The 16,028-nt window shown below is 41.5% G+C and overlaps 1 protein-coding gene across 1 annotated transcript in view; it reads right to left on the bottom strand.

Annotated features, from left to right (window-relative positions):
- Bmp6 (bone morphogenetic protein 6) overlaps nt 1-16,028 on the bottom strand; it is a 164,547-nt gene that overhangs the window by 13,980 nt on the left and 134,539 nt on the right. The window contains exons 3-4 of the mRNA XM_046453607.2: nt 3,805-3,953; nt 2,929-3,126 (exon numbers count right to left, since the gene is read on the bottom strand). Of these exons, the coding sequence (XP_046309563.1) occupies nt 2,929-3,126; nt 3,805-3,953 (347 nt within the window). The remainder of the gene's footprint in view (nt 1-2,928; nt 3,127-3,804; nt 3,954-16,028) is intronic.

Raw genomic sequence — 16,028 nt, 5'->3', positions numbered from 1 at the left:
CCTTGGATCACTCAAGAGGGTCTTAGGAGAGAGGAGTTTTTATTGCAGCAATGTTTTCTTGGGGCTTTTACACATGTGACTAAAGGACCCGACCAGCACAACCGTAGAGGAGGAAAAGTTTACTTGAGGGCTCACGGTTTTGGAGGTCTTGATCCATAGAAGGCCAGCTCCATTCCTCAGGACTGGAGATGAGGCCGGACATCATGGTGGAAGAATGGCAGAGGGATGTGGCTCACATGGCAATCAGGAAGCAGACAGAGAGGCTCCAATCACCAGATACAAATGTATACCTCAAAGCCACGCCCCAATCCCCACCTCCTCCAGCCACAGCCCACCACTTCAGTTACCACTCAGTCAATCCCAATCAGGGGACTAGTTAAAACTCTCACAATCCAATCATTTCTCCTCTGAACCTTCTTGCATTGTCTTACACGTGAGCTTTGGGGGGACACCTCACATCCAAACCACACCAGTGAGGTCTAAACTGTCTTGCCCTGGACTTCTGAAAGTAGCAGAGCAAATTTGGAAGGACTGGGTTGGGGGGGTTGGGAGTGAGGAGACCAAGGGAAAAAAACTGAGACACTTGCAACTTATTATAAATTAGATCAACTTTAATATCCATGTTTAATTTCAATGCATCAAATCGGGGGGAAAAAACATTGAAAGGGACTTGAAAAATAATAATTGGGTGACATTGCAAAAACCCAATCAGGGACAACATGTTTTCTTAATTTAAAAAAATTGGTGTGTGTATTAGGGGGTTGCATTGAATCAATCAAATGAAATTTTCATTTTAAAGAGTAATCAGCATTTCAAAAGATGCCTCCATGTCTGAGGTCCCGGGTACCAAAGTGACCACAGTTCATGAATGACTTGAAGCCTGCCATGGCAGACTCCGTCACCATGCCCTGAAGCAAAAGGGACTATTAACTCCATCCAGCAGGCCGCCTCTGAAGTGCACAGAGGAAAGTGGGAAGCCAGCAGTTCTTTTTCTTCTTTTTGCAAAACCCCAACCCTGACTGTTTCCAGTGGTAAACACAGGAACACCCATGCTGTGAGATGCTTCCAAGAAACACCAGGATGACAAGAAACAAAATGTCACACCACACTGGGTGGTGGATCTTCAAGTTCCACATCCAAGCAACTGGGAAAAGAGCCGGCTTATTAGGTCACAGCCTAAAATTTAGGGGACACTTCTTTCCAAAGAAAAATTGGGTACTTTAGGAAAGTGCATTAACTCTTTCTGGGCACTTAAAGTGACATTTGTAAACAGCCACCTGGAAAATATATATCTATCTTCCAGCAGTATTTTGCTTCCTTTCCAGAGATCCCAGCATATGCTCAAAGTACCTATTTCCTTCAAACAGATATAGCTAATCTTTGAGTGCTAGGATAAACCAGACCTAACATGTTTCATTTAATCCTAACAAATCTACAAGGTATTCTTCATTTCCATTTCACAGATGAGCAAACTGAAGCACAGGCAGTTAGGTTAGTCCCAAGTCACAGGGTAGCAATGAGGGAAGTTCAGTTCTCTGGTTGCAAATCCAAATCCCTCTGCAAATTTTCAACTTCATGCTTGATTCCGGGGCTATTTAAACTTTCAAAGAAAACCCAGTACTTACAAAACCTGGCTCTCGAGCAAGAAGTGTCTGGGTTGGGATTTGACACTACTTAAAGCCAGGTGACTGGCTGTCGGGAGGGAAGTTCTGCTCCCCCTTTCCTCCGAGTCTCCACAAGTGGAGCTCCATGGCACACCAAACGGGGCAAAGCCTCAGAAGCAACATTTCTTAAGGACCACAGAACTGACACCCAGGCAGTGGGGCTGTTCCCTCTCTTGCCCTTTGGACTTCACGTGTTCTGTGCAGAACGAGGTTGACTATACCCTAGCTCCAGCAGGAGGGGCACATGACTTTTTGCAAAAACTACCACAAGAGAGGGACTCGGTGTCTGAGACAGAGGTTGCTAAGGGGGATAAAATCCAGGAAGTGTGTGTCACCTTCCTGGCCAATGTATATAGTGTTTCTGAAAATGTCACCAGCAAAGGAAAATAGAAAACAAGATAGACTGATTGAGAGATTGATTGATTGCCAAGATCATTTGAGCCCCATAGAACCAGCCATGCCTTAAACTAGATCCCCTGCACTCCCGGGTGGAGTGAGCTAATAAAATCTACTGTAAGAAGGCTCTTGAAGCAGACTTCCCATCACGTCCAGCCAAGAGCAAGTCCATAGGACACAAGTGAACAACAACAAAAGAAGTTTCTTTGTAAAAGCTGAGCATCCCTAATCTGAAAAGCTCCCAAACTTGAAACCTTTTGAGCACCAACATGACGACACAAGTGGAAAATTCCACCTCTGACCTCTTGTGACAAGTTGCAGTCAAAACATGCACGATCCTAAAAAAATATTGTATGAAATTACCTTCAGGCTACTTGATAAAGTATACATGAAACAAAACTGAATTCTGTATGTAGACTTGGGTCCCCTCCACTTGGATATCTCATTATGTATGCACAAATATTCCAAAATTTGAAAAAAAAAAAAAATCTGAACCACTTCTGGTCCCAAGCATTTTGGATAAGGGATACTCAACCTGTCCCTTGCAGCTCCCAGGTATGATGCAACTTGAAATAAAAATGGAGATGCTTCCATGATTTTGATGGGAATCAAAAACAGGGCTGGAGAAGTCTAACCAAACCACAAGAGGCTTTCCTGGATAATCAGGCACCATGCCTGTACCTGAGTCTCTGGGTAACAAGTGATCTGCTCTGAGTGCCCGGAACCCACTTAGATATTTCAATTTACCCTCATCCATGGGTCACCCACAGGTCACTCTATCTTCCAAGTAGAAGCTGTTCAACATCTGAGCAGGTGTCACGGCCACTGTTGTCATGAAGGCCAAAGCCCATCCCCCGGTCACACCTACCTGAAGCGCTGGAGACCCGGGACACGTCCTGGGACGGGGTGGAACGATTCCGGCTCTGCTGTCGGCGCCGCCCGGAGGCTGACCTGATGGTGCGCACGTGGACCTCGCTCACTTTGAAGAAGGCCACCATGAAGGGCTGCTTGTCGTAAGGGCCATCCCTGCCCACCAGGCCGGCAGCACGGGGATTGATGTGGAGACCTTTAATGCAAACCAAAGCATGCCACTCTTCATGTCCTGGAACCTTAGCCTTGCAGCTACATAACCAAGGGACCCTTCCTGGTCTCCTGCATGCTAAGAATAAAGAATGTGCATTCTCCAACCTCAGAGGGCTCACTGTGGCTGGGCAGAATCAAAATGCTCCTTCAAAAAAGATGACAATCAAACACAGAGTGGAGTGGATGCCCAGCTCTCTTGTTTCTGTTCGTCATTCAAGGAGCTCACTCTTTCTTTCTGATCTTATTTCTTTTCCAATTAGTGAGGCTACTACACAGGCTGGATCAGCAGCAGGGAACCTAATCTTTGCTGCAGCAGGAGGAGAGGGTACCCACAGGGTCCCCCAAGCCCACTCAACAGCTAGCATTTCAATGGCAGGTCCTGCCTTTCTATGTCTCAATGTCCCCCCATGTGCCTCTCCCTGTGAAAGCTGATCCCATCCTGTATCTTGAACCCTGGGGAACATGGCCTAAGCCCATCTCCAAGTCCTTACTACATGGCAGGGGAAGCTTTGGGTATTTCATAGCAGCCAGGAGGGAACAAGTTAATGAGGATGCTGGAGCCAAGAACTGGACTAGAAACCAGGGTTCCACCATATCTGCTGGACAAGAGAGGAATGAAGACCGTGGGCCAGATTTGGGGAGTAGGACAATCACAGCTCACCATCTCGAGTCACCACGCTCAGCTGAAGCCCCATATTATGCTGTGGTGTCACCAGCCACAGATTGCTGGTGGCTGTGATGTCAAATTCCAGCCAGCCTTCTTCGGAGGCCCACACGACACGGGTGTCCAGCAAAAATAGGTCAGAGTCTCTGAAAGAAAGACAAAATGGCACCGTGACTCAAGAGCTGTCCTGTGTAGCTCACTCTGTCCTGTCATAGTGTTGGAATAAAAAAAAAAAAGTGCCAAAGTCATTGGTGTGACACCATGTAGGATATGGCCATGGTACAATTATGAGAAGCATGAACATGGGATAAGGCTCTGCGGGGACATCAGGAGTCATCTGAACAGAGGAGGCCACTCAACTTCACCAACTTCCGACTGCCGTCATGTCAAAATTTTTCTAGAATTATGTAAATTATAAATTGATATCATTTCATTTGTTTCAATATTCATTTAGTCTATTATTGCATTGTTTCATCTATTGATGAAGCTATTTATTAGTTAATAGCTTCCTTTATGTCGAATATACTCTACAGAGAGAAAGTAGGTAGCTGGGAGCAACTGGATTAAGATGAGGTTAAAATCAGGATCCATGTGAGCATTTACAAAGTTGTGACTTGCTTACATATATTTTTTTAAATTATGATCTGAAAATCATCATGTGATTGCTATTGCCTGTAAAATCCCCTTTCTGGGTGGTCATCTGTCCTTCTCTTTTAGTTAAGCCCCTAAAATGTTGCAGGGTGAGCACTGAGTCTTTCTGCAGATGGACAGTGTGACTTGGGTATATGTTCAGTGACATTTAAACTCATGCTAGCACAACTCACAGCTGGGTTTCTTTGAGTCCTTTCCTTCCAATGGGTGCCAAAGGGAATTTTAATCTTTATTATTATTATTTTTGTTTTTTAAAGGAGACAGTTGCCCGAGCTGGCCCTGAACTCCTGGCTTAAGTGATCCTCCCATCTCAGTCTTCTGATAGCCCAGACTACAGATGTGCACCTCCTGCAGAATAGTGTTATATTTTTCAGTTTTCAACTAACATAACTCCAGGGGCTTTATGAAGATGATATGCAGTTTCTTTCTTCCCCCTATTTGTCCTGGGAGGTCAGATTTGGGAGCAGTCATCTTTTGAGTGTTTCAGGGAAAACCTCAATTTGAGTTCACCTCCCGGGGTCTCTGGAATGAAGTGACCTGGGACTCCCACCACAGGGAGGGATATTTGGTCCATGGAATGATTCAAATCTTCTGGTGCTTGAAACAGTTTACTGAAATATCTTACTATAATTGAGAACAGGTTGAAACATCCCTAACCTCAAAATTACAAACTCCAAGATGCTCCAATATCTGAGACTTTTCGATCCATTACATGCGCCACATTTGGAAAATTCCACACCTGACCCCAGGTGCCATCAAAACACAGGTGCATCAAAAATTCTGTATAAAATTTAGGCATTGTTGTATTGTTGAAGGCCTGCAAATACCTTCAGGCTATGAGTATAAGGTTTTTATGAAATAAAAATACATTTTGTGTTTCAACTTGGGAACCATCCCCAAGAAATCTCATTGCGTAGGTGAAAGTATCCCTAAATCCAAAATACTGGCCCCAAGCATTTTGGATGAGAGATGCTCACCCTATGCAAAGATGGGCATCACAGTACTAACAGTGTACATTTAAATAAGTACAAAGTACTTTCGTTTACTTGTTTTTAATCAGTCCTCCTAAGAATCCTAAAAGCTAGATAGAGCAGTATCATTATCTGATTTTACAGCTGGGGAAATCAAGACTCTGGAGTCTCAGTTACAATCATGTGACCAGGTCACACACTGACAGTGAGAGAACCCGGTACAAGAACAAGGCGAGAGACTTAGTTTTGACTGAAAAAATTTTCCATAATGACACACTGCCTTTTGAGATTACCAAAGACAACCCCGTGACAAAGGAATGAAATTCGTTTCTAGTTTAGCAAACATTTTTGGTAAAAATCTTAGATTTCTAAAATGGGAAACAGACCGTCTTTCCTGCTTCCCTGGCTGCTTAGAGTTAGAAGGAAACTCTATTGTCATCTTTCCCAAGTATAAACAGTAGGTACAGCTACAGGGAGTTTACTCAGCTGCTTAGCAGCATTGGTGGGGGTCACCCTCAGGCCTGTCCTCTTTAAAGCTGTCTCTGACATGGATGAGTCACACCCCCTGTGGACAAATTACCCCCCATGACTGGGGCAACAACTGTGAGCAGGAGATGTGGGGTATTCATGGAAAACAGCAAGAGGGGATCACAAGTCCAAAGCTTTGAAGTTCAGATGTAGAGGCACATAAATTCCATTCTGGAAGGTCATTGAAGACCCGCATCCAGAAATAACACAGACATACGAACAGCACTGTGGGAAAAGTAGCCCCAGTCCCAAAGGAAGCACAGGACAGATTCATGTCAGAGGGGCAGAATTTGGCCAGCACTCTCAGGAATCAAGACCCAGAGAGACTTTTCTGATGTAAGGTGCCCCCGAGAGCCAGGAATATGCCTGCAAGGAGCTCCTGCTGAGGATCAGTTTTTATTTACAGAGCTTCAAACATGCAATGGCTTCCTCATTTTTAAGGAATTGTAATAAGGATGCAGAGAAATGCAATCCAAATGATGAGGGTGGCCCTGCTAATAAGGAGTGGAATGAACTTTTATTTTTAAAGAGTGGGGTTTAGGATAAAGGAAATGGGAGCCTATTATAGGAGAAAGTAAGGGATGAAAATGAAATCACCATCCAAAAAGGAGAAAAGCAGAGAAAAGAGAAGAGGGCATAGATGTAAGAGGGAGAACGTGAATCAAAAGTGAAACTTGGGGCAAAGGCAGAACTGAGAAAGATTTATGATGATATGGAAAAAATTAAATCTACAAGGTTTATGGTGACCAGTGGACACGGGGAGCCGAGTTTCCTTCCCAACTCTGCTACGGAGTCATGGGGGGGGGGCCCCCAGGAAATCATGTTGTATCCATGGCACACTTTTCTGACTGTACCCTGAGATCATGCCAGAGTTCTCATTGCTTAAGAGACCTGTTAAATGCATGCAGTCGAACAGCTGGGCCTTGAAAGATTTAAACTCTCTGGTTCAATGGCAGCAAGGTGGTCTGAATTCAGATGTCTCAACCCAGGATGCTCAGTTCTTTGGGGAGGAAGTGGTGCATGAAGTAAGTGGGACAGAGGGACAACAAAGATTTACAGAGTGCTTTCAATCCATGGGGCACAGTGCCAATGGTGTTCTTTACTCCTCAGGACAAGTAGAGAGGGTCTCAAGGTTACACAGGTGTGCAAACTTGAAATAAGCAACAGAGATACCATGACTCTCGGAGCTAAGGGTTTATTTGGGAATCGTAGGGGACTGCAATCTGAGACATGCACACTGTGGTAGACCCAGGGTGCATCCGAAGAAGATGGGAAGAGAGGAAGGATTTAAAAGAAATGGAGTAGTTCATTTAAGCTGTTTTGAACCAAAGACCATTGGTTATGGGGACTTTATTGCTGGAGCTGGTGTTAGCTCGTGGTCAGAGGCAGCCGTTGTCAGGCAAGTATCCTTGTGCAAGAGGTTTTTCTGGAATACTGCAGTTTACAGGGATTCCTTGTGATACTTCTTGCCATAGGAATATGTGCATTCGGGCTCCTTCTTCCTGGCTTCCTGGCTCTACTATGTCAGGGTTTTACCTAAGTGATCCCATTTTGTTGTGGACAACTTTCATGGGTGTTAAGTGAAGCAATCAGAAATTAATCAGAGCCCAGCTCTTAGCCATCACCTACATAAATGGTAGAGTTAAGAGGTCTATAGAGTACAGGATGACAATATGGAGCAAGGGCTCAGATAAAGTAAGAGATCAAAACCCACTGCATACAAATGCCAAAGTCAGGTGGACACAGAAATTACATTAAGATCCTCAGGGCAGGTGAAGGGTTAGAAATCACACTAGCTGTGGGAGTCCCTGGGTTCTATCCCAGCACTGCGAAAAAGGAGAAAAAATAATCAGACTGCAAAGATGATGCATCTGATTGCTCTAAATCACACTTTGGAAGAGGTGAGATGAGATGTTCTCATCTAAGATATATTTCACTAAAATCCCAGTCTGGACAAATCACCACTACAACTGGATTATTAAGTTAGTATACCATAAAAAAATAATTGAACAAAAGATATATATAATTATTTATTTATTTTTGGTACTAGGGATTGAACCCAGGGGCACTCTACCACTGAGCTACATCCCCAGACCTTTTTATATTTTATTTTGTGACAGGATCATCGAAAGTCTGGCTAAATTGCTGAGGCTGACCTCAAACCTGTGATCCTCCTACCTTAGCCTCCTACACTGCTGGGATTACAGGAGAGTACCCTCAGCCCGGCAAAAGAGATACAATGCGGAATGAATTTGTTGGTTATTTTGCTCTCAGCTAACTCAAGACCCCGTGTCACATGATGAACAAGGTATCTATCTCCAAATGCAGGGCAGTGTCTTTCAGAGAATGCTCAATGTTATCCCAAATATAGGGCATGATTTTTCTCATATTGTTATCATCCTAGCAAATTAAATTCTTAATAAGCCTAACTGGATAAGATTTATAGAAAAAATTTTAAATTTTACCCGACAGCTGAAGTCTACTGACCAGCATGCCACCCACCAAGACTTGCAGAGTTGAGGTTGGTAGGTGTGATTATCCCAGTGTGCTCCCTCCTGTCACACAGTCCAAGGCACCTGCCCACATCAGGACACTCCAACAGGCTGAGAGCACCATGGGCCAAACTCAGTGTGTCTTTGTCTTCTTTGTCCTTTGAGAAGGGCACAGGCACCTGAGCTCTGGTGGCTGGGTTTAATCCTTTGTGATAAAGTGCAACCGTTAAGATCATACCACCCTGGGGCTGGGGATATAGCTCAGTTGGTAGGCTGCTTGTCTTGCATGCACAAAGCCCTCGGTTTAATCCCCAGCATCACAAAAAAGATCACACCACCTGGTCAAAATACAACTGTTTCCCGCCTACCATTTTACTAGGAAGATTTATAAGTTTGAAATTTATGTGAGATATAAATCTCACAAGATTTATATGTTTGAAATTTTAAGAAATGTTGGATAAGGTGACTATCTCCTGTTCATTTCTTCAAAACGCATTCCTTTGCCATGTATGTGTCTGGACTCAGTGGTAAATTAAGGTATCAGACAACATTTATATATTGATGAATAGATTTCCATATGCAGTAAGGAAAACTGAGTTTTAAAACTGAAAGTAAAAAATAATTCAAGGAAATGAAATAAATCAAGCTCTTGCTTTTTAAAATTTCCCTTATGTAAGGTATTATAGATTGAATTTAAACTTTTACAACTAGAAAGATACAAAATGAACAGGATGATATTAATTTTTTTATTGGTACATATAACTTATACAGAATAGTGGCTTTCATTGTGGCAAATCTATATACACATATACTTGACCGATTTCACTCCTAACACCTGCCCAACCCCCTCTTCCAACCTCGCCCTGATTCCCTTCCTCTACCCTAATGGTCTCCCTTCTAATTTCTTTTATTTTTTAATTGACTTTAAAAAAATAAATGATAGCAGAATGCATTACAATTCTTATTATTCTTATACATCACAATTTTTCATATCTCTGGTTATATATAAATTATGTTGACTCCAACTTGTGTCTTCATACACGTACTTTGGATAATGATGTCCGTCACATTCCATCATCCTTGCTAATCCCCTGCCCCCTCCTTTTCCCTCCCACCCCTCTGCCCTATCTAGAATTCATCCCCACCCCACCCCACTATGAGTCAGCCTCCTCATATTATAAAAAACATTCAGCATTTGTTTTGGGGGGATTGGCTAACTTTACTTAGCATTATCTTCTCCAATGCCATCCATTTACCTGCAAATGCCATGATCTTATTCTCTTTTATTGCTGAGTAATATTCCATTGTGTAGGTATGCCACATTCATCCACTGAAAGGGCATCTAGGTTGGCTCCCCAGTTTAGCTAGTGTGAATTGTGCTGCTATAAACATTGATGGAGCTGTGTCTCTTCTACTTTCATGGACTCTCTTTTTCTTCCTGACTTTTTTCTCTCTAGCTTCCACATAGGAGAGACCGCAAACATCCGAGTCTGACTGACTTTACTCAAAATTATGGCCTCCAGTTCCATCCATGTTCCTACAAATGGCAATTTCATTCTTCTTTTTGGCCAAATAAAACTATTGTGCATACATGCCACATTTTTCTTTATCCATTCATCTACTGATGGACACTCAGGCTGATTCCATACTAGGCTGTCATGAGTAGTGCTGTGATAAACATAGGTATGTATTACCACAGTAAGCTGAGTTTAATTCTTCTGGATAAACACCAAGGGGTAGAATGGCTGGATCATAGGGTAGTTCTATTTCTAGCTTTTTAATGAACCTCCATACTGATTTCCACCGTGGCTGTACCAATTTACGGTCCCAACAAAAACGTATAGGAGTTCCTTCCCAGCGTCCATACCAGCATTTATTGTTATTTGATTCTTGATGATTGTCGTTCTAACCAGAGTGAGATGGAATTTCAGGGTAGTTTTGATTTGTGTTCCTCTTGGAGCTAAAGATGTGAGCAAATGCTGGCCATTTGGACTTCTTTTGAGAAGTGTGTGTTCATTTGTCCACTTATTGATTGGGTTATTTGGTTTTTAGTGTTGACTTTTTTGAGTTCTTTATAAATTTTGAATATTAATCCTCTGTTGGATGAGTACTTGGCAAAGATTTTCTCCCCGTCTGTATATTGTCTCTTCACTCTGTTAATTGTTTCCTTTGCTGTGCAGATGCTTTTTAATTGACACCATACCATTTATTTAAATTTTTTTTTCTCTCATTTCTTGAGATGTAAAGCTCCTTCCTATTCAGGAAGTCTTTGCCTATGAAGCATTTCACCCATTCTTACTTCAAACAGTTGCAAAGTTTCTGGTCTTATGCTTAGGCCTTTGATCCATTTTACACTGAGTTTTGTACAGGGTGAGGCATAGGGATCTAGTTTCCTTCTTTTACATATGGAGAATCCTTTTTCCAGCACCATTTGTGAAAGAGACTTCCTTCTCTTCAATGCATGCTTTTGACACCTTTGTCAAGAATCAGGTAACTGTAGCAGTCTGGGTTTGTCTGTGTGTCTTCTATTATGTTCCATTGGTCTCCAAGTCTGTTTTTATGCCAACATCAAGTTGTTTTGTTACTGTAGTTCTATGATCTAATTTAAAGTCCGCTATCACGATGCCTCTACCTTTGCTCTTTTTGCTCAGGACTGCTTTTGCTATTCTGGGTCTTTTGTTCTTCCTTGTGCATTTTAGGGTTGCTTTTTTTCTAGTTCTGTGAAGAATTTCATCGTTACTTTAATGGGGACTGCATGAAATCTGTAGTTGCATTTAATGATATGACTATTTTAACAATATTAACCTTACTATCCATGAACATGGGAAGTCTTTCGATCTTTTAGTATCATCTTCAATTACTTTCTTCAGTGATCTATAATTTTCACTGTCGAGGTTTTCACCTCCTAGATTAGGTTTATTCCTAGGCATTTTATGTTTTTTTTTAATATTTATTTTTTAGTTGTAGTTGGACACAATACCTTTGTTTTATTTTTTTATTTTTATTTATTTTTTTTAGAGAGGAGAGAGAGAGAGAGAGAGAGAATTTCAATATTTATTTTTTGGTTTTCGGCGGACACAACATCTTTGTTTGTATGTGGTGCTGAGGTTTGAACCCAGGCCGCACGCATGCCAGGCGAGCGCGCTATCACTTGAGCCACATCCCCAGCCCAATACCTTTGTTTTATTTATTTATTTTTATGTGGTGCTGAGGATCGAACCCAGGGACTCACACTTGCTAGGCGAGTGCTCTACCACTGAGCCACAACCTCAGCCTCATTTTACGTTTTTGAAGCTACTCTGAATGGAATTGTTTTCCTGATTTCTTTCTCAGCAGATTTGTTATTGGTATAGAGAAAAGCTATTGATTTCTGTATGTTGATTCTGCATCCTCCCACTTTGCTGAATTTATCAGCTCTTGAAATCTTCTGGTAGAACCTTAAAGGTATCCTAAATTTATGATATCATCGGTGAATAGGGATAATTTGACTTCTTCCTTCCTATTAATATCCTCGCCCCCATTCCTCTCCCCTTGCCTAAATGCTTTGGCTAAAATTTCAAGTACTATATAGAATAGGAGGTGAAGATGCCTTGTCTTAGTCCTGATTTTAGGAGAAATGCTTTCCATTTTCCCAGTTTGATTTTGGCTTTTATTTTGCCATACAGAGCTTTCTGATGTAAGTAATTTCCTTCTAGCCTTTGTTTCTTCAGGGTTTTTATTTTATTTTATTTTTTTTATCATTAAGGGGTGTGGAATTTTGTTGAAGGCTTTTTCTGTTGAGATGATCCCATGGTTTCTGTTCATGGTTCTATCTATGTAGAGTATTACAGTTATTGACTTGCATATATTGAATCATTCTGGAATCCCAGGGATGAAACCTACTTTATGGTGTATGATTTTTTTTAATGTGTTCTTAAATTCACCAAATGTTTGCTAATATCTTAATGAGGATATTTTGCATCTTTGTTCATTAATGATGCTGATCTGAAGCTTTCTTTCCTTGACATACTTTTATCCAGTTTTGACATCAGGGTGATACAGGATTTGTAGGATGAGTTTGGGAGCATTCTTTCCCTTTTAATTTCATGGAATAATGTGAGGAATACTGCATTAGTTCTACTTTAAAAATCTGGTAAAATGCAGCTGTGAATCTATCTGGCTCTTGGATTCTCTTTTTCTTTTTTCTTTTAAAGCTCTTAAAATTTAGGCAAGGTTTTTATCAGTTATTAAAATGATAATATTACATGCTTTATCTTACCAATTCTTCTTCTGTTTTTCACGTTTCTTCCCACTCCATTTTTTTCTTTTTTATTTATTTTTACATTTTTAAAATTAACTTTTTAATAAAAATGACAGTGGAATGCATTACAATTCTTATTACACATATACAGCACAAGTTTTCATATCTCTGGTTGTATATAAAGTATGTTCACACCAATTCGTGTCTTCATACATGTACTTTGGATAATGATGTCTATCCATTCCACCATCCTTGCTAACCCCCTGCCCCCTCCCTTCCTCCCCCTCCCATCTGCCCTATCTAGAGTTCGTCTATTCCTCCCATGCTCCCCCTCCCTACCCCACTACGAGTCAGCCTCTTCATGTTTTATTATTATTGATTTGTTTAGGTTTTCTATATTCTCTTTGTTTAGTTTCACTAGATCATATATCTAAAAACTCACCCATTTCATCTACATTTTTCAACTTGTTGGAATTTAAGTTTTCAGAATAGTCCCTAATGATCCTCTAGATTTCAGTTGTATCTGTTTTAATAACCCCATTTCATCTTTAATTTTTTTTTTAATTTGGATCTTCTTTCTTTTGGTTAGTTTGGCTAGGGGCTTATCAATCTTGTTTATTTTTGCAAAGAACCAACTCTGGTTCATTGATCTTTTGTATTATTCTTTTAGTTCCTATTTCACTAATTTTAGCTCTAATCTTCATTATTCTTTTCCTTCTCTTTTAGGATTGGCTTGTTCTTGTTTTTCTAAAATCCTAAGATATATCATTGTTTATTTGAGATCTTTTTAATGTAGGCACTCAAAGCTATAAAATTCCCTCTTCTCAGATAGTACCTCTGCTATATCCCAGAGATTCTGGTATATTGTGTCTCTATTTTTTTTATTCTAAGAACTTTTAAATTTCTTCAATGACCCACTTCATCAAAAGTATATTGTTCAATCTCTATGGACATGTATAGTTTCTGTTTCCTCTTGAGCTACCTACTCCTTAAAAAGAGTAATGGCTAGAGGTTACTAATCCCTTCCTCTTTTTGTATTACTCACCAGGCTGCCATGTGCAGTGACCTGGGATCAAAGCTGGTTCAAATGGCTCTCGGCAAGTACAAGGCAGGATGGAATGGAAAGTACCATTGACTGCAGTTTACTCTGGACAGATAGATGGCTGCATTCCCAGGGCAGGGTGGACATGGAGTTGTAAATGGGATGTTCTGGTGGCTGCCATTTAGTTCTGACTGGAACTTAGTTGGGTGATATCTGTTCCAGAGAGATTAGATCAACACATCCTGGGATGGGCCAATGTGCTCTCTGCTGTGTACCTGGTTCTCCAGCACATCCCAAGAACTCTAGTCACAGGGCAGGGCCACCAAGGAGGAACATGGCACACAGATTTGGCCCCAATGTACTCTTTCTTGCCCTCTCTTCAACACACCAGAATTTCTAGGTCTTTCTGACTCTCTGACTGTCCAGTACTGAATTTCAGTAAATCCTCTCAGTTATCCACCTCCCGTCACTGAGAAGCAGTCTTCCCACTGCTTTGATTCTGAGCCACAGAGAAACTGGAAAATGCAGCTTTCCTCCACCCCACCATCTTGGCTTCTCTACCAACAGGACATTCGAAAATAAAGTACTATGCACCCTGGTAAACTGCTACACATACATTCACGGATATGGGGAGCAAGGGTGAACAAACATTACTGTATAATTGGTTAAGTCTTAACTGATTTCATGCCATTGGACACTACTCCATTTTCACCCCAATGCTCGCATGGTAAAAAGATGCTTTAAATATCACCTCGTTACCTAGATTCTAAAGGCTATTTCATTTTTAACAAGCCAGTGTAAATCACTTTGTGTTAGGATATGAATGTAGTCAACACTAATGTAGTGTTTACTTGGTGACTATTCCAAGTGCTCTTACATATGTCAACACCTCATAAATACCATATGAGATCAATACTATTAATACCAGCACAGGTTTACAGGTGAGGAAACTGAGGCACCAAGAGGGTAAGTAGCCTGCTCACTGTCACATAGCTAGTAAAATGCAGAGCTGGGATTTGAGCCCAGGCCATTTGGCCCAAGTGTTATGCATGCTCTTAACCATCATCCCAGTGGTCCTCCAGGATAGCCTGGTCAGACTCCCCTGAGTGACTTGTTAATACAGAGTTCTGTCCCTCATCTTGGAGCTTCTGGTTCAAGGGGCCTGGGCTGGGGCCTGAGAACTTGCATGTCTAGCAGGTTCTACATTGATGCCAATTCTGCTGATCTGGAAAGCACTCTTTATGAGCTGGGGATTCAAAGCACACCACCTCTTCATTAGATATGATAGTACCAACTCTCTCTGTGTTTTAGACTTACGGCTGAAAGCCATCTGCTCTCAAGATGTCTTGCTTCTCTCCCTAAAACAGTGCAAACCAGCTGGAAGCTGCTCCACAGGGACATGTGTGACATGTGTGACTGGCTTAACCCTCGGGGAGTTATCAGGTTAGGCTAATAAGCAGAATCGCAGGAAAGAGAAATCCAAAGTAGCAGTGTTTCTGAAGACATAATTCTATGTGTCCAAGATGGAAAGAGGGGCAAAGTGGATAGTTGCTTTACACATATTCATGGCAACTACCCTAGTGACCAGCTCAGGCTGGGGGAAGATTGCCACCCGATTTTCAACATGTTACATCCAAATCTTACCTCTGTCATTTCTCCAATCCCATATTTCCACATCCTCGACCAATGAAACAAAAACACTGCTAATTTGTAATTTTTAAGACAGAGAGAAAGAGAGGTCTCACAAAATAATCTTAACCACGAACATGGGCTGCCTCCCACCAAGCTAGAAAGTCTTGCACAGAGGTGCGTGCAGTCAAAGCAAGCTGTTTTCTAGGAATGAATAACACATGGGGCACAGTTTCCAAAAACCAAAACTTGCTTTTCTGTCATCATAGTTTACCAAGTGGATAAGCGGTTCCCAAAGAATCCTGTCCTCAGTGACTGGCCCACCGGATTCCCCTCCACCATAAAATATTTTAGCATTCTTCTGAGTAGTTACATTTTTGGATAACTGGACCTTAGAAATAACAGAACACTGATAAGTGGAAGAACAAAGTTTGGAAGCCTCTTAAGATTTTGTCGGTTCTTTCATTTGCAGGCACATCATTCTGGATAAAGAATATGAAACAAGTTACAAAACCTGAGCTGTGGCTCAGTTGTATCATCCCCTTTTGGGTGGCAAAGGGACAAATCCTGAAATGTTCATTGCTTGCATGAGCCCCACACTGAAGGAGCCAAAGACTATCATTCCAGCAGTTAGATTTCAGGAGTCCAGGAGGATCATAACTGTGAAA

The sequence above is a fragment of the Marmota monax genome, unplaced genomic scaffold (genome assembly GCF_021218885.2).
Source record: "Marmota monax isolate L192 unplaced genomic scaffold, Marmota_monax_Labrador192_F-V1.1 WCK01_AAM20220418_F8-fsc00029, whole genome shotgun sequence".
Classification (NCBI taxonomy): Eukaryota; Metazoa; Chordata; class Mammalia; order Rodentia; family Sciuridae; genus Marmota; species Marmota monax.
Note: the sequence above shows the minus strand (reverse complement) of the source record. Positions and strands in the feature narration are given on the sequence as shown.